General features: G+C 42.7%; 1 protein-coding gene across 3 annotated transcripts; it reads left to right on the top strand.

Annotated features, from left to right (window-relative positions):
* Positions 1-1,049: 1,049 nt before the first annotated feature.
* On the top strand, positions 1,050-24,228 carry RARS1 (arginyl-tRNA synthetase 1). Of its 3 annotated transcripts, none has more exons than XM_045828549.1 (15): positions 1,050-1,182; positions 2,428-2,562; positions 5,588-5,776; positions 6,936-7,044; positions 7,585-7,685; positions 8,275-8,396; positions 9,684-9,804; positions 12,088-12,217; positions 13,678-13,782; positions 15,906-16,084; positions 16,607-16,716; positions 19,682-19,787; positions 22,152-22,324; positions 22,456-22,703; positions 24,014-24,228. In XM_045828549.1, exons 1-15 carry the CDS (start codon positions 1,138-1,140, stop codon positions 24,121-24,123), a joined length of 1,983 nt encoding a protein of 660 aa, XP_045684505.1. In that variant the 5' UTR covers positions 1,050-1,137; the 3' UTR covers positions 24,124-24,228. The 3 variants fall into 3 exon arrangements, with proteins under 3 accessions (XP_045684505.1, XP_045684515.1, XP_045684524.1); XM_045828559.1 differs by lacking the exon at positions 1,050-1,182 and adding an exon at positions 1,435-1,580; XM_045828568.1 differs by lacking the exon at positions 1,050-1,182 and adding an exon at positions 1,687-1,833.
* Positions 24,229-25,564: the final 1,336 nt, after the last annotated feature.

Here is a 25,564-nt window from a genome sequence, read left to right as displayed (position 1 = left end):
AACTTATTTTGAAAATGAAGTATACACGATTTGGATTATTTGATTTGACATTGTATGGTAGACATTTTCCATAAATTGGATGAACTAAATTTGCAGCTCCACAGCTTTTTTTTTTTTTAAGAAAGATTTTACCTTTGGAGAGAAGGGAAGGGAGGGAGCATGAGAGGGAGAGAAACAGCAATGTGTGAGAGATAACATCCATCAGTTGCTTCTCCTACACCCCCACCTGAAACCTGGTGTGCAACCCTTGCATGTGCCCTGACTGGGAATTGAACCATCGACTCTTTGGTTCACAGGCCCACACTCAATCCACTGAGCCACATCAGACAGGGCAAATGAAAATACCTGAGAGCATTTAGACAAGCAACAACATACCAGAAAATAGCCCATTACCACTCTGTAAAGTTGTGGCAATAGTTTTCAGATGTCAGCTTTAAAAATCTACAGTGGAGTAGGAATTTTAAAAATTCTTTCATGGGGCACAAAAGCAAAACATTTAGAGACTGCTGCTTTAAAGTACAGGGGCTATCGGGAAAAGTGAGCAAAAAATAGAGTTAAGGCCCCAGTCCTCGGAATTTACATCCCAGCTTAGCTATTCAACATTTTAACTCCTAATGCCACACACTCAGGGAGGGCTTCCTTGACTCTGATACTTACTTTTTTGTCTAGTGTATCTCTTCACTCCAGAACGTAGCCTACATGAGAGCCCCGGACCTGGTCTAACTTGTTTCCAGAGCCTGGAATAGTGTCTGGCACTTTGCAGCGCAGAGTAAATGCTTGTTGAATACATACACAGATTTTGTAAGTTACGCGCCCATTTCACAGAGGGGTGAACTGAAGCCTTTGAGAGACGGAGGCAGTAGGCAAAAGACTGTCCAAGTCAGTCCTAGCCCGGAGCAGCTCTGGTCCCATTCCCCTCCGCCCTCCCCCGAAAGCGGAACCCAAGAGCGCCCACACTCATCCAGGCCGTCTCCCCTGTGGGTTCTCCACGCAGTGCACCCTGGATCCCGCCAGGGGGCAGCAGAGGCGGCCGCACCCGCTGAGCCTCCAGACCACGGGAGGCGAGGGCTTCCGCTTCCGGGCAGTGCTGGCCGTTTCCGCTTCCGGCTACTTGTTGCTTGAGCCCCTGACAGGAGGATGGACCCGTTGGTGGCTCAGTGGTCCTCCCGGCTGCTGCAGCAGGTGGGTCCGCTTGAGGCCAGTGGAAGTGCTTGGAGGGGAGGAATCTGGCCCCAGCTTCCGCCAGAGCGGCGGCCATGAGGCGGGGGCCGCCCTGTCCCTCTCCGACGCGGGCGGCGGGGTCCCGAGTCCCGGGCCTGCGCTGCCTCGGAAGTGAACGCCCATCCGGGGATGGGATGGAGAGAACCCATCGTTTCAGGGCCCGGGTGACAGCGAGGTTCTGCGGAGCGGCGGGTCCCGCCCTCTCGGGGCTGGAGCCTAAGGAGCTCTTTACAGCCACTCCTCACTGTCCCTCCTTCCCTGCGCACACGTGGCCTCTTGCGGGGGAAGGCCGGGGACAGGCCAAGTGCGAAGGGGATAAGAGCAGGAACCCTGCGCTCTGATTTGCAGCTCAGCCACCTGTATGTCCATGATACGAAGCAAGTGGGATTTTAGAAAGCCCGCGGAGTGGATTTATCATCAAACAGGAGTTTGCTCTCTGCCTTCACACTCACAGCTTGTGATAGTGGGAGGGCTGAGAGGAAGGGAAGTGCTCTAAAGTAGCCAGGCAGCAGTCAGAGTCAAGTTGGTCGAGTAAATTGGCAAGTTCTTTACTGCTCTAAGCATATGTCCTTTGTCAGTGCCTGGATATAAGCACCTCTCCGCTGGGGTGTGGTAAGAATTACAGATGCAATTTCCGAAGTGTTTAGGGCAGCTAATGTGTATTTATTCGTGGCACCTGTTTTTTGTTTGTTTTGTGGTTGTGGTTAGGTGCTGGTAAACATTCTGAAATTTCAAGTGAAGCCTCTCTCCCTGAGTAATGAATGCGGTTAGGTTAGACGCTTTACTTACTTCTGAATTGGCTTTAATTTTAGGTATTAGAGTAAAAAGCCTGGTCTAGGACCTCAGGCACTGGAAACAGAGGGAAAAAATTGGGAAAGTCATTTTGTCCTAAAAAGGGCAAAAGGCGAAACACTTGAGCCAAAGAAAGAAACGAGGGATATGAGGCTTACCCCCGTGTGTGGTTAACACTCCCATCCCTCTCTCCCGACACACTCGATGTCTTCGTCTTGTCGAGGGTCATCTGCTAATGCCATCAAAGACCTTGAGGAAGGAAAGTCACAACTTATCGAAGGGAAAGCCCTTCCTCCCTGCCCCCTGTGTCGTGCCCTGGTGCAGAGGGGTGTGGAGGAAGTTCATGGTGCAGTTGATTACATCGCGGAAGTCGTCAGCCATGCTGGAACAAACAGAGTACCTTTTCTTTCACAGGAAAAAGAGATTAAGTCTCTGACTCTTGAAATCGATCAGTTGAAAACCGGGGGCTGTTTAGTCACTTCTCCAGATCTGGAGCAGTTGCTGGAAGAAAGTTTAAAGTTAAAGTATCGACTGAATATCCTTCGAAGGGTGAGTCCGGTGGTGCTGGTTTCATGCTACACTTTGACTTCTTGTATCTTTAAAAAACCCCTTGTTACCCGAGAAGGTTTACCCTGAGGAATTTGGGGAAGGAGTAAAGGAACCCTGTTCTTTCTCCCGCCTTAGATAAGTGAGCACTAAGTTGTTGGTGCAAGTAATGGAGGAGTCGGGGCCGACCTGTCCTCCCCCTTTGGAATGTTCTGACATACCACATGCTCGGCCAGCGTGAAGTTAGCTTCAAGTATGTTGGGACATTCCTTTCAACAGTTTATGCCTGTGCCTTTTATTAAAAAAATATTTTTTGAAGTTTAAATAAGTGAATCGTTCAAAGGGAAATGTTTCAAAATATACCCCCAGTCCTCCTCTGCCTAAGCTGGTTATCTTACAGTCTTATTTTTCTAATTTATAGTGTCATAATGGTTGAGTTCTTTTTCCAGTGAATATTTCAGAACAATTTCTCCCCAGGTAGCCTGTGCTGTGTTTGTTGTTTGATAGCTTCATGCTCTAAGAGTGCTGCCTGTTTTGTCAAAAAAACGGAGTTGGCTTTAGCTGGGGTTTCATGGCTCGGCCTGCCTTCGGGCCCACCGATGACACACCCTGGGGGTTGCCTGACTCCATGGTTGCCCTCCAGTGTGCGCCCTGCTCCCAGCCAGGCCGCACGGGCTGGGGTCCCGTTTGCCCCTCGTACTCTCCAGCTGCCCCACTCCCCTGAGCTCTTCGTCATTGCCTGTGTGTGGTCTGCTCTGCTCCAGGCAGCTTTGTCTTCGAGTCTGCTGAAACCACAAAATTTCTTCCCCATGGAATCTCCCCCAGATGTCTTAATGGTTTTGATTACCTCATTCATTCGCACTTATTTATACTCATTTGTCTATTCTGTTTATTTCCATTCAAAGGGATTATTAAATGCCTAGCATATGCAAGTGGCTACATAAAAGAGACAAAAGGAAGTGTAGTGTATTCAAATATGCGTGTCCATAGTACAAATTACCTCTCAGGTTTTAAGAGGGGAGTGTCATGTGCAAGGCACATTGGTTGTTCCACAAATACTTTGGCCCCCTGAGTAACGGCGCCTGAGCTAAACACCAGGCACACAAACACAACAGAAAATAGCAAGCCACAGACAGAAAAAAGTACAGTTTGGGATGCCCATTCCCCCACCCCTGCTCCTGGCTCGCTCTGGCCACGTGCTCTGGCTTAGGAACACTCACTGGACGGTTTGTCTCAGGCGTTTTGCCTTTGTCTTCAGTAACTCAGCAGCTTCAGCTCTTGCAATCCCCCTTCCATTGACCTGTCTGTCCATATTGCTTTTAAAGGTAGTCTCCTGTTTATTTAGTACTCAGGAGGAATTACAGACACCTCTCTAACAGTGATGATGCTAAGGTTGCCATGGTGATAGTACTCTTTCACGGAGTCATGTAGGTTTTGAGTGATCTGCTTCTGATGCTGATTTTCTCATCAGCTCTGTTATTTTTATGATACAATTTTTGGCATAATGTGAGGTGTTGAGTTATAGTAGACATGCTTGTGTCATATGTAGTATTTCTTAACTTCGTGGAACTTTTTACCACGTGGGGAGAGAAGAGACTTGCACAGGTAAAACGTCTTGGGGAAAAAGGATTACATTTTATCAAATACTAAATTACATCAAATACTAAATTGCATGGTAGATGGATTCATATATGTGTGTTCAGAAATATATATACACCAAAAAGAACATGTGCATGTATACTAGTACCCCTGTTCTTTAAAAATACCAAGATTAAGCTTATTTCTAGTAGGCTTTGGGTTTTAGGATCCTATCTGAATAACTTTAGTATTTGCTGTTGGGACTCTTTAGATTGTACAAAGCAAATCTTCCCCCTTTTTTGAGTGTTATCACAGAGGGGATCAGTTACTGATTAACTAAAAACTTAAATCCGTATGGTTGAGGGGGTAATTAGGTCAAGTGTAGAACTGGGACTCTGCACTCCAGTAGTACTGAGTTTGAACCTGAACTTTGCCACTTCTCCTCTGTTAATTGTGGCAAGTTCCTTAATCTCAAGCCCACACGGAAGTGGCGGTGATGGTGACTCAGTTCTGTTGTGTAGATGAAGTAAGATAATGTGTCTAGTAGCACACGGTGCTACTCTAATAATAGCTTTTATTATCGTTGCCACTGATGTTGCCATCATTGCCATTTGCGTTTACATAAAATTGTGATTAGTGAGTGAGTGACATTTTTGTTTGTAGTCCATTACAAGCACATACATCCAGTCACCATTTCTTGACCTGCTACCTGGCAGGTACAGTGCAGGGGGGCCAGGGATAAAGCCACAAATAAGCACTTTTCCTGCCTCTGGAAGTCTGGTGAGCGAGACACATCATTTTGAGAAGGTATGGTAAGTGTAGTAATAGTAGAGGTGGCTAATTCCACTCCGTCTTAAACAATGTGTTCCACTTCACAGGAAACAGTAAGACAAAACAGCCTATCAGATAAATACATTTCATGCCTGGAAGAGATCAACGTTTTAATGAAGAGAACATGTGAATACATTTTTTTTATTTTTTAAATTTTATTTTTCAATTACAGTTTACATTCAATATAATTTTATATTCATTTCAGGTGTACAGCATAGTAGTTAGATAGTCATGTACTTTACAAGGTTTTTTGCCTAGTTTTTGTACATAGGGTTTTCAGCATTTGAAATATATATATATATCAAATGTTATACTATTTTTTCAGAACGTCAGAGAAGCTAAGAAGATGATTTAGTCAGCCCTCTGTACTCCCTACTTCCAGTTCGTGTTCTGATAACATAACTAAAGAAGAAGAACTTGGGGCTTTTCCCACGCGTGGGGGCACAGACATGACCTGTGGCTTTTCTCAGCATGCCCCAGATGTGAGAGCATTGAACTGGGGGTGTGTGTGTTACCTTTTGGTTCTTCTCAGGACATTGAAAGTTCTTTCAAAGTGTTTGGGAAGTTTTCATATGATTATTTAATATTTTATTGAGATATTTTTACTCTCTTCTTACAGAGTCTTCAAGCCGAAAGGAGCAAACCAACTAAAAACATGATTAACATCAACAGCCGCCTGCAAGAGATCTTTGGCTGTGCCATTAGGGCCGCATATCCCGATTTGGAAAACCCTCCGCTCATAGTGACGCCCAGTCAGCAGCCCAAGTTTGGGGACTATCAGTGCAACAGCGCTATGGGCATCTCTCAGGTGACTGCGTTATTCTGAAGCACTCTTCGTGATTTGATTTTCCTGCACTTCATCATCATATTTACCATCTACATAATTTATAGCAAATTATTATATATCCTCAGTAAAAAGGACATTTTCCACAATGCTGGAGAACCTGAGAAAAGGGAATGTATGTGTTTAATTTTTAAAGGGCACAGACTTGAATAGTCCATTAGATTTTCCGTGTATTATCAATAGTTCAGGGCAGTAGTTGGTATTGGCACTGCTTTGTTTCTGTACTTCCCCGGTTGTGTCTGGGGTTGTGGCGTGTTATTGGTGAGCGTTGCAAGGTCGAGGATGAAGAGTTAGCCATGTGCCAACACCAGCATTTTCATCACATATTTGATGCAACTGTGGTGGCTTTGAGATGGGCTGTTGTATTTCATTTTTGGTCAGAATTCCCTGTTTTTAACAGCTACGTTGTCTAATGTGTTTGTGGTTAATTGCGCTGCTTTGGGGCTTTGCTTTCTTTTTTGGTTGTTGAATAGAAAGGGTTAATCAGAGTCCAGATTTTCTTCCCAGACAATTTTTATGTGCCTTCATTGGATTTAAGTTTATAAGGGTGCTTGTTATTACCCAAGTCTGTGTATTGCACACTTTCATGGTTTGAAAGTTAGAAAAGTAAATACATTGGAAATGAGTGTAAGAACTAAAAACTTTATTCTGTCTTCATTAAAAGGTTACAGGTATGCGTGGCAGTTCATTTTGAAATGGACATCATGTGGTTTTGGCACTGCTGTATTCTTGAGACTGTTGATGCTTCATGCTTTTTTTAAAAAAAGATTTTATTTATTTATTTTTAGAGGGGAAGGGGGGAAGAAAGAGAGGAAGAGAAACATCAGTGAATGGTTGCCTCTTATACGCCCCCTATTGGGGACCTGGCTGGCAACCCAGGCATGTGCCCTGACTGGGAATTGAACTGGCAACCCTGTGGATTGTAGGCTGGAGCTTAATTCACTGAGCCACACCAGCCAGGGCGATGCTTGATTCTTTAATCTGTCCACTTACAAGTCATTGGACTTACCTGCCTCTGTGTTTTGTTGGTCTACGTCAAATGCATCTAGTGGTTTGTCAGTGTGCATTTCTTAGTCACTTGCTGAAACCTGTTGTGTAATGAATTTTCTGTGTTGTATTATAGATGCTCAAAACCAAGGAACAGAGAGTTAATCCGAGAGAAATTGCTGAAAACATTACCAAACACCTCCCAGACAATGACTGTATTGAAAAAGTTGAAATTGCGGGTCCTGGTATGACAATGTTACCCTTCTTAAGCAGTTGTATTGATGCTGAATCCTTTTTGAAATAAAAATGAAAACCATTTTTAAATATAAATGGAGGATTAAGACTTCTGTACTGAACAAGATGGTGAAAGCACCTTGAATTGAGAGTTAGGAAATTGAAGTTTTAGTCTAGACTTAGCTGCCTGATCTTAGCTGAGTTACTGTGCTTCCTTTTGACTGAGTTCTTCCATCAGCAAAAAGATAGGTCATGACAGATAAGTCTGTGCCTGTTTTCTGGTAAGAGGTGAACAGATCATTTGCTGGGAGTGAAGGGGCCCCGAATCAAGTGAGCTTTCAGCAGAGCGGCCAGGGTTGAGGCCAGTGCAGGGACGGGGCTGCCAGCAGGGCTCAAGGCGAGGCCCCAGGGGTGTCGGGATCCCGAAGAGTGCTGCCCGAGCCAGGTCAGTGCCTGGGGCCAGCGTGAGAGAAGTCGAGAAAGTCTTTGGGGAGAACGGTCCTTAAAGACGGGGGCCATCTGATCTTTTTCTCCCCTGTACTGTTCATTAGGTTTTATCAATGTCCACTTGCGGAAGGACTTCGTATCAAAACAGTTGACCAGTCTCCTGGTGAATGGTGTCCAACTGCCTGCCCTTGGAGAGAACAAAAAGGTATATGTACACTTCTAATTGATAGACTGATACTTAAAACTATAGGAGAAGCTATCACTGGGCTTTCACATCTCATGTTGAGATTTAATCATTAATATTTGAGGTTATGAGTATAGCTGCAGTGTAGCCTTCTTCCTGGATCTCGCTTGTGACGTGATTTTTCTCTGCACTTCGTTTCGGAAGGCATTTGAGGTAGCCAGCTAATGTCTTGGAAGTATTGCTGAAATAGAGCATAGATAATTTGTATAAACAAATCTGATTCTTTTTCAATTGATGATGGACAGATAGATTCATCAGAAGACTTAATGCAGTTGAATTACAAGACAAGCTACTATTTAAGTCTGGGATTACTATTATATATGTTATTAATGAATGTGTTAGCAGAATAAAATGTTTATGTCCCTTTTAAAATCTCTTGCATTTATTTGACATGTGAATTACATTGTGTAAACTTAAGGTGTATAATGTGTTATTTTGATTTATTTACATGTTGTAATATGATTGCCTCTGTAGCTATATTTATCACATTACATAATTATAGTGTAACATCGTTGTTTATAAAAGTCTTTCTTTTTTCTTTCTATCCTAGGTGGTAGTGGACTTTTCTTCTCCCAACATAGCTAAAGAGATGCACGTGGGCCATCTCAGGTCAACCATCATAGGAGAGAGCATGTGCCGCCTCTTTGAATTTGCAGGATACGATGTGCTAAGGTGTGTGCTCTTGCCTTTGGAAAGCTCAGTAGAAAACAATGAGTGTCCCTTGAGAAAGAATCTTTGACTAAGTCAGTGATTCGTGAGTGTGGTTTGGCCTCTGATCATCCAGTGGGTTTTTTAAAATAAATTGTGTCCTGGGCCTCTCCTCTGAACTAATGACTTTTTAGGTTCTCTGGGGGTGGAACCAAGGAAAAAAAATTATCCCCCTGCCCCCTGCCATTCATTCCACAAATATTTCTTGAGTACCTCCTGCATGCCAGGTGTTTATACTCTGGTACAGGGAGAGGCTGGCAAGGGACAGGTTTTGCTGGACCTTGTAGGCCATGGTAGAAGTTGGGGTTTTATCTCGTAGTGTAATGGGGAGCTGCTGGAGAGTCTGGGTTAGTGGTCTCCAGGTTCTGCTAAGGACCACCACAGTAAAAGTGAGTCGTAATTATTTTTGCTGGTGGAGGGTCTTACCTTTAATTTGTCAAAAATGTGACTTCCATGAAACCCAATTAAGCAGGGCACAATAATTTTAGTCTGTAATCTAATCACAGATCTCTCTGGCTTCTGTAAATAAGCCAGGCAAAGAAGGGAGAACCACAGTTTATGGGTTAGAAGTCTATTGTAATAATCCAGTTAAGAGGTGATCTGGTGATCTGAGATTAATTAAAAGCAGTAAGGGATGCAAAGTGGTTGAATTGACATATTTTGTAGAATTTTGTCCATTGATACTTGAGAACTGCAGTATAAATTACAGAGATAATTGGTTGAAAAGTTAAATTTTCACAAAATTGTGGTAATGACCAACATTGGCTCAGCTGTCATTGTCCCAGTTAACTGCACAATAAAAAGATCACAGTCCGTTGATAGAAACTTCGTTCATTTAACAAATCCTGGAGGCCTGGTTTGTTCAGCCTGTGTTACTGGATGTGCCACATCTCGCCGTGTAGAAGGTGCTCCCGTGTAAATGAGCACACACGTGTTTGAACACATACATGAGATTATTATACCCATAGTATATAGCCATTATACCATTGTATAATGCATGTCCTTATTTTTTCCTTCAAAAATTTGCACAAAAAAGCGTGCCTTGCACATGGCAAAGCACAGCGCGTTGGTAAAGACAGCAGGCGTGGTCTCTGACTCTCGCAGAGCTCTCAAGACAGCTGGAGAACCAAGTGAATAAATGGCGCGATGTGCCGGCACCTAGATGTGGGTGGTTGCTAATGGAATATCATTCCCCTAAATTAATCATGTTTGTCATTTTTAAATTATTTCATGTTTTCTGACTGGTTTTAGATTAAACCACCTGGGAGATTGGGGGACCCAGTTTGGCATGCTCATCGCTCACCTGCAAGATAAATTTCCAGACTACTTAACCGTTTCGCCTCCTATTGGGGATCTTCAGGCCTTTTATAAGGTTTGATACCAGTTATTGTTATATTATTTGTGTGTTTACCATTCATTGTAACTATTTACTTTCCCTAGAGAGTTCAGAATAGTATTTGAAGCTACTGTGGGTCTAAATAAAAGTTGTAAAACTCCCCACCCCTTTAACACATTCGCTTTTGTGTTTGTGTATGGAAAAAATTAAATCCTACCACATTACCTATTATTAAGTGAGTTTAGGGGTTTGTTAATCAAAATATATTTTAATATTTAACTTTTTTCTATCCCTTCCTAGTATTTAAAATGTTTTCTTTTAAGCATGTTATTTAAGCTTTTATTTATTCATTTCTAGAGAGGGGCGAAGGGAGGGAGGAAGAGGGAGAGAAACATCGATGTTATCGGTTGCCTCTCACATGCCCCCAGCTGGGGACCTGGCCCTCCACCCAGGCACATGCCCTGACTGGGAATCAAACTGGTGACCTTTTGGTTCTCAGACCAGCACTCAACCCACTGAGCCACACTAGCTGGGGCTAAAATGCTTTTGATGCTGTTGTTTTCCTCTTAATTTTATATATTTTGAAAATGTAAACTCTTTCTTTCTGTTATTTAGTTTTAGAGAGAGGGGAAGGGAAGGGGAACGAGGCAGAGAAACCTCGATGTATGAGAGAATCATTGATAAATTGCTTCTCTCACTCCCCCAGCCAGTGACCTGGCCAATAGCCCAGGCACGTGCTCTGACCGGGAATCAAACCGGTGACCTTTCAGTTTTCAGGATAACCCACTAACCCACTGAGCCACACCAGCCAGGGCTATTGTAAACTCTTCCATGTTACTGGATGTACAGCTGCTTGGATTTTGTGGTATTGGTATACCAAAGTTTATATTAATCTGTTGTTTATTTGTCCCCAATTTGGGGGGCTCTTACTTAGTGAATGATGTTGTACTTGTAGGTTTTTTTCCTTTTTATGATGATTTTCTCATGATAGACAACTTCCCGAGAATAGGATTATTACATTAAAACGTAAACATTTCTGGGGTGGGGATTTTTTTGTCTTTTGGTAAATATTTTCTAATGAAAAACTGGGAAACAGCCCTGGCTGGTGTGGCTCAGTGGATTGAGTGCCGGCCTGCGAACCGAGAGGCCAGGTTGCCAGTGCGATTCGCAGTCGGCACATGCCTGTGTCGTGGGCCAGGGAGCCAGCTGGGGCTGCAAACAAGCTCTCGATGTTTCTCCCATCCATGTTTCTCTCCCTCTCTTTCTCCCTCCCTTCCCCTCTCTCTAAAAATAAATTACTCTTTAAAAGAACACAAAGAAAACATTGCTTTAAAAAAAAATTGAAGCCCTGGCTAGTGTGGCTCAGTGAATTGAGTGCCAGCCTGTGAACCAAAGGGTCACCAGTTGGATTCCCAGTCAGGGCACGTGCCTGGGTTGTGGGCCAGGTCCCCATTAGGGGCAACGGGAGAGGCAACCACCCATTGATGTTTCTCTCCCCCTTTTTCTTCCTCTTTTTCCCCTCTCTAAAAATAAATAAATAAAATCTTCAAAAATATTTTTAAAGCAACCAAAATATTTAGTGATATCATCAAACAAAAATAACTAATGCTCTAATGTTATAATTAGCTGTTGGAATTCTGTGCTCTGAGTATAATGAGGCAAGTCTATTAGTGCAAGATGTTTATAATACATTGCTAAATTTTAAAACCACAGTGAAAGGAAAGTCATATATTGCCAGGTTTTGTTAAAGTACGTAGGTGTGTATTTGCAAAGAAATATCTAGAATTATGTAGCAGCATGTTGTTGTTATCATTGGTTAGTTTAGGGTAGGATTAATTATATATACACATTTTTTTACAGTAAACATGTTGCTTTCAAAATAGAAATAAAACAGTGAAAACCATTTTATTTGTAATGACAAATAATTCTTCCCCCAGGACCGCATCTGGAATGGGAACTAGAGCCCAGAACAATCAGTGCTGCCTGTTGTCTGTTACTTGTTGTTCTTCTGTAACAGACGGGAGTACTGGTGCGAGCGGGCTTTTGTGAATTAGAAAAGTGGAGGTAGCACAGTGGTTAGAATTTTGTGTTTCAAGAAAAAGTATCTCAGAAGAAATAATAGCGTTCTTTGGCACATGCATGTGTAACAGCCCCTGACCATTGAGCTAGAGCACGTGTTCTGGTGTTTTAACTTTTCACTTCCTCACTCTTTGGCACTGTGATGGATTTTGTTTATTTTTTGACCAATGGACAAATTCTTAATGTAAAATACAGGGTCGGCTCTTTTTATAAACCTTAGTTTTCTCTTCTTGAACCTAGGAATCCAAGAAGAGATTTGATACAGAGGAGGAGTTTAAGAAGCGAGCGTACCAGTGCGTGGTTCTGCTGCAGAGTAAAGACCCAGATATCATAAAAGCTTGGAAGCTTATCTGTGACGTCTCCCGCCAAGGTGAGTTTCTGGATTTTGTTGGTTCATCAGAAAGTGCTATTGCATGTAGGCCCGTGAGTTATTACACAGAGTTGACCCTAACTGACATGTTAAACTCTCAAGGACTAGCAAGTAGACTTTCTTTTTTAACAAAATTTTTTTAATATTTTATTTATTTATTTGTTTGTTTTAGAGAGGGGAGGGAGGGAGGGGGAGAGAGAGAGAGAGAGAGAGAAACATCAATGTGCGGTTGCTGGGGGTTATGGCCTACAACCCTGGAATGTACCCTGGCTGGGAATCGAACCTGGGACACTTTGGTTCCCAGCTCGCGCTCAATCCACTGAGCTATGCCAGCCAGGGCGCAAGTAGACTTTTTCTTCAATATTTTCTGAAACTGAAACAACTGTTAAGAAAGTATATTATAAGAAGCAGTTGCAAAATTTAATTTTCTCAAAAGGCATTCAAAATTAGGAAAGAAAGTGGAAAAGAAAAAGAAAAGATCCTATTTCAGTAACAAGTAAAGCCACTTAGGAGTAGATTTGTAGAGATGTGCAGGACTGAAATGCAGTGAAATACACAGCAGATGTAACAGAGTGTCTGGGTGGGGTGTCATGCAGAGTCCCTTACTCATTCCAATTCAGTTGTCATTGAAGACAATTTCAAGTTTTCAGACCTGACAGAGTAATTGGAAAGGTCACTTTGAAGAATGAATGGACAAGAACAGCCAGTAGATCTTCAAAAAAGAAGGCTAATGCTGGCTGTTTTATAGCACTAGGTGGTAAAATGTTTTTGTTTGTTTATTTGTTTGTTTTTTTTAAATGCACTTTTTGCACAATTTTTTTAATTAAAGATTTCTTTTTATTTATTTAGTTTTAGAGAGAGGGAAGGCGGGGAGAAGGAGGGAGAGAGAGAAACATCAATGTGCGGTTGCTGGGGGTCATGGCCTACAACCCAGGCATGTACCCTGACTGGGAATCGAACCTGCGACACTTTGGTTTGCAGCCCGCGCTCAATCCACTGAGCTACGCCAGCAAGGGCGTAAAATGTTTTATAACGCTGCTGAGGGTAGTGCTTTGTCACAGATACCCGGCTAGACAGACAGGTAAATGGTGCACATCAGGAAAAACTGTAAAAAGAAAATTAGTAAATATTTGATCCTCAAATATGAAAGGCTTTTGTTTCTTTTTTTGTTCTCACATTTTTAAAAAAATAAAAGTTACACAGGAAATACATGCTGTTTTCAGGGAATATATGTAAATGCAGACAGGAAAAAGAAAATTATTTTCTGTTAATATTTTGATATGTTCCATATTCTTTCCACATTTTCAAAATGGCAGTGTATATATCATTCTGTATCATACATTTCTTAAATATTATTTTCTTCCTTCCAAATATTGCAATTAAATAATAAATTTTTAATGTAAGCTGTTTGTTTGTTAAGTTCTTAACCATTTTCTTCACTCGGTGACTTTTTTCCTTAGAGTTTAACAAAATCTACAATGCATTGGACATATCTTTAATAGAGAGGGGAGAGTCCTTCTATCAAGATAGAATGAATGATGTCGTAAAGGAATTTGAAGATAAAGGTAGGCACTCATTTTAACTCTTACGGAAATTGTTTTTCAGAGATTTCGTTTGTTTATTTATTTTTAGAGAGAGAGGAAGGACAGGAGAAAGAGAGGGGATGTGCAAGAGATGATCAGCTGCCTCCCCCATGCCCCTAGCTGGGGACCTGGCCTGCAAACCAGGCATGTGCCATGGCTGGGAATTGAACCAGCGACCTTTCAGTTCGCCGTCCACTGAGCCTCGCCAGCCAGGGCTTATTATGGACATTTTTAAACAAAGGCAAAAATGGATAGATTCAGTGCCCCTAACTCCATGTACTCATCACCTGACTTCAACAGTTATGAATACTGGGCAACCTTGTGTCTCTGCACTACTTACATCATACATAATTTCATCCATAATGATTTTGGTTTGTATCTAAGTGAACAGGCTCTTACTCCCAATCCAAAATCATGGTACCATTTATCACTCCATGAAAATTAAAAATAATCTCTTGTATTATTAAATGGCCCATCAGAGTTTAAATATCCCAAATAGATTCACAGTCTTTTAATCACGAGGGTTTCTCTTTCAGAGTCTGAACATTACATTTTTTAGTATGTGTCTTAAGTTCTGTGAATCCATAGGTATCTCTTCCTTCCCTCCCTTTTTTTTTCTTTTGTTGTTGAAGAAAGTGCACTGTTTGTTTTATAGAATTTTCCATATGGTGTTAGTTAATATAATTCCTTTTTCTGTGTTTTCTAAAGAGGCTTGATTAAAATCTGGTTTGTGTTCTCTTTTCTTTCTTGTTTTGTCTTTTGTTTATTTGCAAGAGTGTAAACAATGTCAGATGGGCTCTTTTTGTGATGCTAGGATGTGTTAATGGGTTCAGGTGTTGTCACCTGATATATTACATTTTCCTGTTGGACTTCCACACCCCACCCCACCCCCGCCAAGGGTTTTAGCAACCATTGATCGTGACTGTTCTAGCAGCTGGAAAATTCTGTCATTACTTCTTTCTTTGTTACTCGGAACTACTGCCGTACTGAACTTTGTCACATTTGGTTATCTTGATGTACAGTTTACATAAGATAGTAAAAATGCTTGATTTTGTTTTTCTGTATTGATTTTCAGAAGAATAAATTAGTTTCTTAGCCTCTTCCAGATATGACAGCTTAGTTGTTCTTAGCATTATTATAAATGAGGTTAATATGTTTTATATTTTCAGTTACTTACCTTTATTATTTTTTCAATGCTCAAATTTTTGCTAGTGGTAACTGCCTCACATTAGCTTTCATTCTTTTTTTTCTTTTTCTTTTTTTTTTCCTGCTGAATCCTATAGTGTTTGATAGTTTACTTGGTTTCTAGTATATGATATTTGAGGATTATTTTGTACATTTTCTGCCTTATATCTGAAGTCAACTAATCTGATATCTCTTAGAAAGCCCGGTTACTTGAATGGGAAATGGTATTTATCCATCACAGTCTGGGGCCAAGGAGGCCATACTTTTAAGATAGTACAGTTTTAAGATTCTTTAAATGATGAGAAAAGAGGCACAGAGAAATTAGTAACTTCCCAAGGTCACATGGCTAATAAGCTTAAAAACATGCTCCAAACACTGCATTTTTATACTGCCCTTACCAAGCATCCATTTCTCAACCTGTAAAAAAGCAAAAATAATAGTATTTATTGCATAGAGTTATTGTGAAGGTTGAATAACACTTGGCATAGTATTTGGCATGTTATAGTACTCAAATATAGCTGTCGTTATTGTTGCCATGTTCTTCAAATACATTTCGAGAGGCAATGACAGAAACTGCATCTCCCTCCCAGAGGAAGGCTATAGCTGCAGCTTGAAAACAAGGCATGAATCTAGGTGTTCTGTGTCTGCTCAGCAGGCGGGCTCCAGTGAGGTGTGTTGCAAAGAGTGTGGGAGCCAAGTGTAGTGCAAGTCCAGCAGATGGTTGGGGTCGCTCCCCTGTGCCCTGCAGACACCCTGGGCGCCCGGACAACCGGGACGGTCACCGTTTTCCCAGGTGTAGAGGTCACGGAGAGAAAAGAAGCATGTACTGTCCTAGCTCTCTAATAAATTTCCTGTAACGGCTCAGCATTTATATTTCTTCAGGGTTCTTTTAATGTTATTAATGAAGATTCTTTTTCTAGGATTTGTGCAAGTGGATGATGGCAGAAAGATCGTATTTGTCCCAGGATGCTCCGTACCTTTAACCATAGTAAAATCAGATGGAGGTTACACATACGATACATCTGACCTGGCTGCGATTAAGCAGAGACTATATGAGGAAAAAGCAGATGCGATTATCTATGTGGTGGACAGTGGACAAGTGAGTTTGTAGATTTGTATGTGTTCTTACATTATCTGATTGCGTGTGAGATGGTATGGTGAGGTTGGTGGCATTTGGCACTCGAGGGCTATAAATTTTCCCCAAAGACTAAAATTGGGAACAGCGTTGTAACATGGGTTTGGATTTGGTCCAACTTGGACACGTCCCAGCTATTTGGCTCGTCCCCGTAAACTGGAAACAGTGTTCCTTCTCTGAGCCTCAGTGGCCATTCCTATCTGAGATGGTGGTAGTGTGACAGGAGATTGAATTGAATTTAGCCCATGAACCTGCCCTAAATTCAGTTGCTTAAAAAACTTTTGAACCTAGAAAGTATAACAGCCCTGCTCTTACTGTTTCTCACATATAGGGAATAAAAAAGAGCTTTTAAAATTATATTTACCGTACAAGATTTGTGAGCGATTTTAATTTTACAGATCTTTATCCTTAAGCACAAAAAGCTTTAAGTCATTTTTTTATTATCAGAAAGTTTACCAAGTAGCGTCCTGTTCTGTTTCTTTGCAGTCTGTGCACCTCCAGACGGTATTTGCTGCTGCCCAGATGATGGGTTGGTATGACCCTAAAGTCACTCGAGTGTCTCATGCCGGGTTCGGTGTGGTGCTGGGGGAAGACAAGTAAGTCCGGGAAGTCTAAGGTGGTAATGACATGCCTGACCCCTAAATTTCTTTGGATGAGGCCGCATTTCATTTGATACCATATCAGAATTTTAAGAGTCCACAATTTGTTTAGTCTGTTTATGCTCTAATGGTGAATCAGCTGAGCTGTTGTGGACTCCCGTCTTGTCACTGCCAGAGAGTGTAACCGTTTAGGGAGATCTGTACAGAGTTGAAGGAGAAACAAACTGTAGACTTAACAGATTTAAAGAGGGTTTTCATTTCCACAGATCTAAATTGTAACTTCTATCACAGTACCTTCTTAGATTTCACACCAAATATTCAACAGGGTATGTCAAGCATTTTGCAAATGTCTGTGTTTTAAGATTCACAGCTTCCATTTTTATGCTCATCTCAAAAATACTAAGTTTATTGAGACATGCATGTCAATAGCCGTACTTTCAGGTTTTCTGTAAGCAAGTTCTTTCCCACATTGTGCTCAGCCTTTATGAAATTAAATATACATACAAGCAATTATTTATACACAGTATTCTTCGATTCCAAGGCACAAAATTTTTAACATTTCACATCCAATAGAGATTATTTAGCTATTTAATCAGCATGTCTTTAAAAGTTTTGGCATTTTAGATTTGGTGACACAGCCCAAATACTACCATTACACAAAGACAGTAACGCTTACGAAAACCACTGGAACCAGCTCAAGGTGCTCAACTAGCTAATGTGCAAAAGCCCTAATGAAACATATAAAAGCCAGGTTAGGTGTGTCAAGGTATTATTATAGACAGAGATTACATTAAGATCAAAGACCTTGTTGGCATCAACAGGGAACACTTTTAATCCTAATGTACGCATCTTCTGCAGAGCTGCACTTGTTTGCTATCAGAAGTCCTCGGGTCCTTGTGGTGTTCATGGCGTAAAGAAAGTGCTGGAAAGCTGACCAATGAGCATAGTATTGCTTACAGTATCTAGTTTCATAACTTTTGACTTCGTTGACTGACATTTAGATGGTTATTCCTACAGTTAGGTGAAATTACCAAATTTGTTTTTGTTTTTGATATCACCAATGTTCACATCTTGGCATTTAACTTCCTTACGTGATGGCCATGAGATTTTGTTGTTGTTGATTTATTTTTTGTTGTTGTTTTATATTTCTGCACTCTCAGCATCATAAAATTCTGGCATCCAAGACCATTAAAGTGAAGAGCAGTCTTAACAATGGTTAACCAGCGGCAGCCTACCACACGTTAAAATGCCCACAGATTTTGCCACCTATATTTTGGTGAGATTTTTCTGCATTAAAATATTTTACAATAAATGATTTACCCTTTTATTTAATCACCTTCTTGCTGTCCCTTGGATGCCTGTTCACTGAGCGCCGGCCGGGCCCGGCCTTGTCCGGGTGCTCCGCAGTGCCCGCGAGGGCCCGCGGGACAGAGCGGCTCTCCGTGGGGCGTGTTAAAGGGTCCGCGCTGAGCCCACCAGGGGCAGGGCCTGGCTTGGGTCTAACATGGGTGTTAGGCTTCTTTTTTTCTTTTTTTTTTAATTAATTAATTTGTTTTTATTGTATTTTTTCCCATTGCCATTTAGTCCCCTTATACACCTCTTCTTTTTCTTTTTTTTAAGATTTTATTTATTTATTTACTTATTTTTAAGATTTTATTTTATTTTTAGAGAGGGAAGGGAGAGGGGAGAGAGAGAGAGAGAGAGAAACATCAATGTGTGGTTGCTGGGGGTTATGGCCTGCAACCCAGGCATGTACCCTGGCTGGGAATCGAACCTGCAACACTTTGGTTTGCAGCCTGCGCTCAATCCACTGAGCTACGCCAGCCAGGGCTAAGATTTTATTTATTTATTTTTAGGACAGGGAAAGGGAGGGGAAAAGAGAGGGAGAGACACATCGATGTGAGAGAGAAACATCAATCAGTTGCCTCTTGTATGCACCCAACTGGGGACCAACCCCACAACCCAGGCAGGTGCCCTGACTGGGAATCAACTGGTGGCCTTTTGCTTTGCACCTGGCATCCAACCAACTGAACCACACGGGTCAGGGGTAGGCTTATTTTTTGAAAGCTCTTTTGGTATTCAGATATGCATCCCTTCACTGGTCAGAGCAGTAGACACAAAAACCAAAAATTCCAGGCAGGCACAGGTAGGGAGTAATGAAAAAAAAAACAAAAACAGTTTTTGCAAAGTAGTGATGTTAAGGAAGGCTTCACTTAGCCCTTTGCTAAGTTTGTGACGGATATCATTTCATCAGACAGAAGATTTGCAGGGTCTTGGACACCTGAGGAGGGGACGGCTTTCCATAAGGAAGATCGTGGAGTAGCTCTTGTGTTTCTGAGATAATGGAAGAGTTTCAGTTCTGTGACAAAGGGCAAGAATATCCTTTCTAAGGCACTTCTGAAAATACAGCTTTAATAGGAAGTATCACATTCATTTTGGTAGGCTTTATGGGAGAAAGAAAAGAATGCATCATTGTACCTTCATTGTGTTTGAAGGATTTTTAAGCTCTTCAGCTGATTATACTCCGCATTCAGGTTTGGTTACTCTATAGGGAAATGCTAGTGAGATTCCAGTTAAGAATTTGCCTACTTCCCAAACAATTCTAGAAGCAAAAGTGTGTCTTACTAATAATTTTTCTAAGAAGGTAAAATAAGTAAGCCAAACTTTGTGTTGAGGAAAATGGACAAAGTAACAGATGGCGTGTTTCTTCCGTCCAGGGAGCAGATGGAAGACAGGTCCACAGGTGGACCTGTGCAGAAGCCGTTAGGGGCCTGGAGCGGAGGGCGCTCCGCGTTGAGGGCCCCGGAGGAGAGGCCCTGGAAGTGCGCCCGTTTCTTTCTTTCTGCGTGCTCCCCTGGTCGCAGACTGAAGTGGGGCAGTGTCACGCCTCCATTTTTAAAGGTTTCTAAGTCAGGTCTGTTTCAGAATCCATTTAGTTAGACATTTCATTAAATTTTTTTAGGAAGAAGTTTAAAACGCGTTCAGGTGAAACAGTGCGCCTCATAGACCTTTTGGAAGAAGGGCTGAAACGATCCATGGACAAGTTGAAGGAAAAAGAACGAGACAAGGTAATTCCAAGCCTTATTTACATATTGTGTATCATGCATTGTGTGGTGAGTTTCTGTTTTTGTTTTATTGATGGGACTGTGAAGGATTATAAGGACTCAGTCCACTTACCACAGGCTTACGTTACTCAGATTTTATTGCACAGTTAGTTTGTTGAATTGCTGAACATTTATTTTGAAACTACAGTTCTTGGCTCTTACAAAATAATGGCATCTTCTCCTTTGTCAATATAGCATAGTATCCCTGCTTTTTTTTTGGCAGTTCACCTGTCTCTGCCTTGAACTAGTGATGGGAGACCACTGCACACTGAGGCATTCTGAGTTTCCAGCCTGCATTAAAGTCTCCGACTGCTGAGCTCCTTTCCCTGGGAGTGTTTGTAGAGTATGTAGAGTAGGCATAGCAGCCAGCCCCTACCACGCTACACCACTGATGAGCCGTCAGAATAGGAAACACAATGGATGGGCTTGTGCTTCACTTTATTAAAAATTTCCAAGGAGCCCTGACTGGTGTGGCTCAGTTGGTTGGGTGTCCTCCCACAGAGCGAGAGGTCGCCGGTTCAATTCCCAGTCAGGGCACGTCATTGGGTTGCAGGTCCGGTCCCTGGACGGGGTGTGTATGGGAGGCAACTGATCAATATTTCTCTCACGTTGATGTTTCTTTTTCCCTCCCTTACCCTCTCTCCGGAAATAAATAAATAAAATCTCAAAAAGAATTTCCAGGGAGCTCCCACCAGTAATACATGGTTGTTCCAGTTGCCCCGTGTCTCCATCAGCGCCTGGTTTCGTCCGTCTTATATCACAGCCTTGCTCACGAGTGTGCAGAGGCGCTCACTGCGGTTAACACGTGCATTTCCCTGGTGCGGAGTGATGTTGACTGCCTTTGCGTGTGCCTACTGGCCATTTAGACGTTTTCTTTTATGAAGGACCTGTCCAAGTTTTTGCCAGGTGTTGGTTTTAAACTGGCAGTATTTTTCTTTTTATCCACATTTTTATTCCTGTGTACTTTATTCCTTCCTGCAGTTTTTTACTTCCAACTATGATTATTTTCATTTGGTCTGAAGATCTTCTTTTAGTATTTTTTGTAGTGAAAGTCTGCTGGTGACAGATTTTGTTAGCATTTGTTTGAAAATATCCTTATATCACTTTCGGTTTGAATAGTATTTTTATTGTTTGGGTATAGAATTCCAGTTAGACTGTGTTAGGGCTGAACTATTTCAGTGTAGCCTAACTCAAAGGGTGAGTTTTTAATCTTGAAATATGCCCCTTGTAGTCTCACGAGGACATTTACCTAAACAGCTGCTGAAGTCTTTTCATCTCTTCAGCCACGCGCTTGCTCTCTCCGGCTCTGTGCTCTGGGAGTCGTGCGTGCTTTCCAGTACCATCCACTGGGCGGTTGGAAAGGACTGTGTTCTTTCACTCTTCTTCAGTTCCCCCTCCTTGGTGGTTTTGTCCTCACTTCTTTGGCGGCCCCAGTCTCTGAACTGCCTTCCCCCAGTGAGACCGCCTTTTTCCTGCCTGGGTTTTGTCCTGCCTAGTCCAGCACACAGGGACTTGGAAAATGCCCTCGGGGAGAGTGCCAGATGGATGTGGAACTGGCTTGTGTCCCTTATCGCAAAGGTGAATGAACCCCTAAGCTTTGCTTGTGTTGATGCTGTCTGGTGACTTCAGACTGTTGCTTCATATAATTTTTCCACCATTTATTTTTTTCTGGTTAAGATTTTATCTATTTATTTATTTCACAGAGAGGTGAAGGGAGGGAGAAAGAGAGGGAGGGAAACCCTGATGTGCGAGAGAAACAGCAGTCGGGCACCTCGTGTACATCCCCAGCCAGGAGCCTGGCCTACAGCCCAGGCATGTGCCTTGACTGGGAACCAAACCGGCGACCTATGGGTTTGCGAGACAACGCCCAACCCCCTGGGCCATACCAGGCAGGGCAATTTTTCCAGCTTTTAAATAGTTGCTTTTGGTGGAAGGGTTAGTTTACTGCAAGCTACCAAATCATGTCCAGAACAGAAATCCTTACTTACTGTGGCCTTATAAATAATGCTCCAGTGTGGGACTAAATATTGGCAAAACAGTGCATGAGGTCTTCTTCCTGCTCTTGACATCCTGCTTTGATTTCCGTTCATTACTTGACCTTAGTTTTCAGATTTTATTGTACAAATCAAGTATCTTATAGAAACGTTCTTTGTTATGCGTAGCCAATGAGTTATACTTTCATTACTTTGTAGATAGGCCCGCGTTGTTCTGCAGCTTACTGATAAAGGCGCACCAGCGGGTGCTCCCAGCCTCCTCTTCCGTCTGTGAGACACCGGCACAGGGACAGTGGGCAGTGAGCTGTGAGGTGTGTTTCTGTTTTTCCGTAAGGTCTTGACCGCAGAGGAGTTGGAGGCTGCTCAGACGTCTGTTGCTTACGGCTGCATCAAATACGCTGATCTTTCCCACAACCGGTTGAACGACTACATCTTCTCCTTTGACAAAATGCTGGACGACAGAGGAAACACAGCCGCGTACTTGCTGTATGCCTTCACCAGAATCAGGTAATTGTGGGCACAACACTGCCCGACTTCCGATCGAATGATGACCACTTTCCGTTTACACCGGTCACGTCTCGGTACGTGTTCTGGAGCACCTAACAGAGAGGGACGGTGGTTGCTGCGCGGTTTTCCAGGTCCATCGCACGTCTGGCCAGCGTCGACGAAGAGATGCTCCAGAAAGCTGCGCGGGAGACCAGGATCGTTTTGGACCATGAGAAGGAATGGAAACTGGGCCGGTGCATTTTGCGGTTCCCTGAGATTCTGCAGAAGATTTTAGACGACCTGTTTCTCCACACGCTCTGTGATTATGTCTATGAGCTGGCGACTACTTTCACTGAGTTCTACGACAGCTGCTACTGTGTAGAGAAAGATCGACAGACTGGTGAGTGGCGCCTCCAGGGCTTGCATGGCAGATGGGGCACCAGCGGGGTATTTGTTTGAATTGGGTATGAGTAGCTTTGAACTTGTTTGTTGTTGTTGTTGTTGTTGTTGTTTAAAGATTTTATTTATTTGTTTTTAGAGAGAGGGGAAGGGAGGGAGAAAGAAAGGGAGAGAAACATCAGTGTGTGGTTGCCTCTTACATGCCCCATACTGGCGACCTGGCCTGCAAACCCAGGCATGTGCCCTGACTGGGAATTGAACTGGCGACCCTTTGGTTCTCAGGCCAGCACTCAATCCACTGAGCCATACCAGCCAGGGCTGAACTTGTTTTATTAATGGAACTGCTCCTCTCCCTTTTCCCCAAACAATTTCACAGTTATTCGTATCATATATAACAGACAAAATTGAACTAGCTCTAATAAAAGCATTAATGGAATTCTTCCCACTCCCAGACAGACCAGTGTTCCTGCCCTCGTGCACATGGCCTAACACCATAAGGCTCCAAAGAGAACAACTGGGAGAGCACTCATTAGGGATAAGACGCTTCCAGCACTGGCAGTGTGACGAAGGGTGCCAGGGCAAGCCTGGGGGTTCCTGGTGATGGAAAGCCACCCTTGGTGGGGAAGTGATATATTTGGTTTTTACCCTAGGCTTTCTGCTCTGTCATGGTACAAAGTTAATGAAGTAGACTGAGTTAATATGTCACAGGGCAAGTGGGTATTTCTGAGGGTTGTTCCTGTGAACTAAAATTTTATTAGAAAAGAGAGTCTCAGCATTATCATGATATTAAAGTTTATACTTACATAAGAAGTTGAGGCCTGGGAAAGAACTCTGAATTTTAAAAGGCAAGATGAAATTTATAGTTGTTATCATTTCAAACCTTGTATCTGTTGTCCTTATTATCAGATAAAAATAGACTTCAAGATGTTTTTACTTATTTTAGACAAAGGGAAGAAGGGAGAAAGACAGGGAGAGAAACATCAGTGTGTCATTGCCTCTCCCACACCCCCTACTAGAGACCAGACCTGGCTGACAACCCAGGCGTGTGCCCTGACTGGGAATCGAACCTGCGACCCTTTGGTTCACAGGCCGGCGCTCAATCCACTGAGCCACACCCACCAGGGCAGAAACACCTTTATTTCTTGGATTGTCTCTATAGTTTAAAGTAAAGGTGATTCTGGTTAAAGCTCCAAAACATCTGTGAGTTGGGCTTTTTACTTCTCAGTAAAATCCGGAAGTAACATAGATTCTTTAATAATGATTTTGAAAAAGAAAAACAAATTAATTACTGTCTTCTTTCTGTCCTCCCAGGAAAAGTGCTGAAGGTGAACATGGGCCGAATGCTGCTGTGCGAAGCAGTGGCCGCTGTCATGGCCAAGGGGTTCGATATCCTGGGCATAAAACCCGTCCAAAGAATGTAACCCTTCTGAGGTTCGAGCACTGTGTTCACCGAAGTGGCCATTAGCACTGTTTGCTTTTTTACAATCATGTGGATATAAAAGCAAGTAAATGAAATTTGTCAACTATCTACTTAATATGTGGTTCTTTATCACTAACAACTAGGCTCCTGAAAAGAAAAAAAGTACTTTTACAAATATGTTTATTTCCGTTGAACATTAAATCAAAATGACTTAGTGGAAGACGAGGAGTAACCTAGGGTCTGTGTGCCACAGTGAGAGAGTTTATTGGCACGGCAGGGATGTTTTTATTAACTTGAATTAGATAAGGAATCCCATTCACTGAGCCCTACTGTAGGCCGCCTGAACTTTTCACGCCTTCATTGTCCGATTTAGTCCTTATGCCGTCGTTCTGTCGTATGTGCTCATCCCTGTTTAACGAGTGACGAAAGCGAGGGTCCCCAGAAAAAAGGAACCCGCCCTGGGTTGCTCAGGAACAAAATTGGGATTCCTGTCCAGCTCCCTAGTCTAAGCTCTAAGCTCTCTGCATCTAGCGAAAGATGGCGCTGGCAGTGTGATAGGCCTGGGTTCAGGGGAAGGCGCAAGAACATTTAGCAGACTGGAAATTTCCCCAAAGTTCCAGATTAACTCGATATCCCATTGGTCATGTGCCAGTTGTAGTTGCCAAGGAAGCTGGGAAAGCTTGAATATCTGAGCAAAGGAGAACAAGATTGCCATGATTTGCTTAGATCAGTTAAGGTTCATTCCCTGAGCTTGGTATGTTATTTCACTCCATGAAACGAGTTCTGGTGGGACAGAAGGCAGAGCTTTTTGATGACCGAGACGGGGGTCAGCGGAGGCGGGGCTACTGCTGACGGCTGGGGCGGGAGTTAATGTAATCTGCCAACACAGGGCCGCAACGGGAGTCCGTGTGAAGCAGTGAGCACAGTACCTTGAGAAACAAGTGCTCAATAAACACGAACGGTATTTCTCCATCATTTCCAAGGATCTCCAAACTCAGAACAGCCTGAGAGATGATCTCGATGAGTTACGACAATAGTACCGGTTACAGACAGCCTGGTAGGTCAAGTCTGGCGTGTCCACACCAGACCACAGCTCCCTTCGACAAACCCGGAGACCGAGCAGCCTCTTCCTAGCCTGCTGGCCGCAAAGAGACAGTCTGCCTGTACTGCGGAGTCCGTGGGTCAGAAGACCCAGGGAGTCTCATGAGTGAGAAACAGCATTCAGTGAGGAATGGAGGGAAATAATAAAACTCCATGGGAGTGGAACTAAAGGTTCTGATTACTTCATAGACCGACAAACCGGTGTCTCGGCTTCCTGAGACAATACTCTCTGGTTCCATCTTTGAAACATTGTCTTACTAGAAATTACAGAAATACAAGTATCATTAGGTAACATAGATAATACCAAAAACTGTCGCTTAGGAGGTAGTAAACCTCTGATT

The sequence above is a fragment of the Phyllostomus hastatus genome, unplaced genomic scaffold (genome assembly GCF_019186645.2).
Source record: "Phyllostomus hastatus isolate PE091 unplaced genomic scaffold, TTU_PhHast_1.1 phas_contig_150, whole genome shotgun sequence".
Taxonomy (NCBI): Eukaryota; Metazoa; Chordata; class Mammalia; order Chiroptera; family Phyllostomidae; genus Phyllostomus; species Phyllostomus hastatus.
The sequence above is the reverse complement of the archived record's forward strand: the minus strand, read 5'-3'. Positions and strand labels throughout refer to the sequence as shown.

Bases quoted from the DNA above. Each gene is read 5' to 3' on its own strand.
- RARS1 (XM_045828549.1), top strand. From the start codon at position 1,138: ATGGACCCGTTGGTGGCTCAGTGGTCCTCCCGGCTGCTGCAGCAG. The intron at 16,085-16,606 runs GTGAGTTTGTAG...GTTTCTTTGCAG, and splicing joins ATGTGGTGGACAGTGGACAA to TCTGTGCACCTCCAGACGGT. The intron at 22,325-22,455 runs GTAATTGTGGGC...GCGGTTTTCCAG, and splicing joins TATGCCTTCACCAGAATCAG to GTCCATCGCACGTCTGGCCA.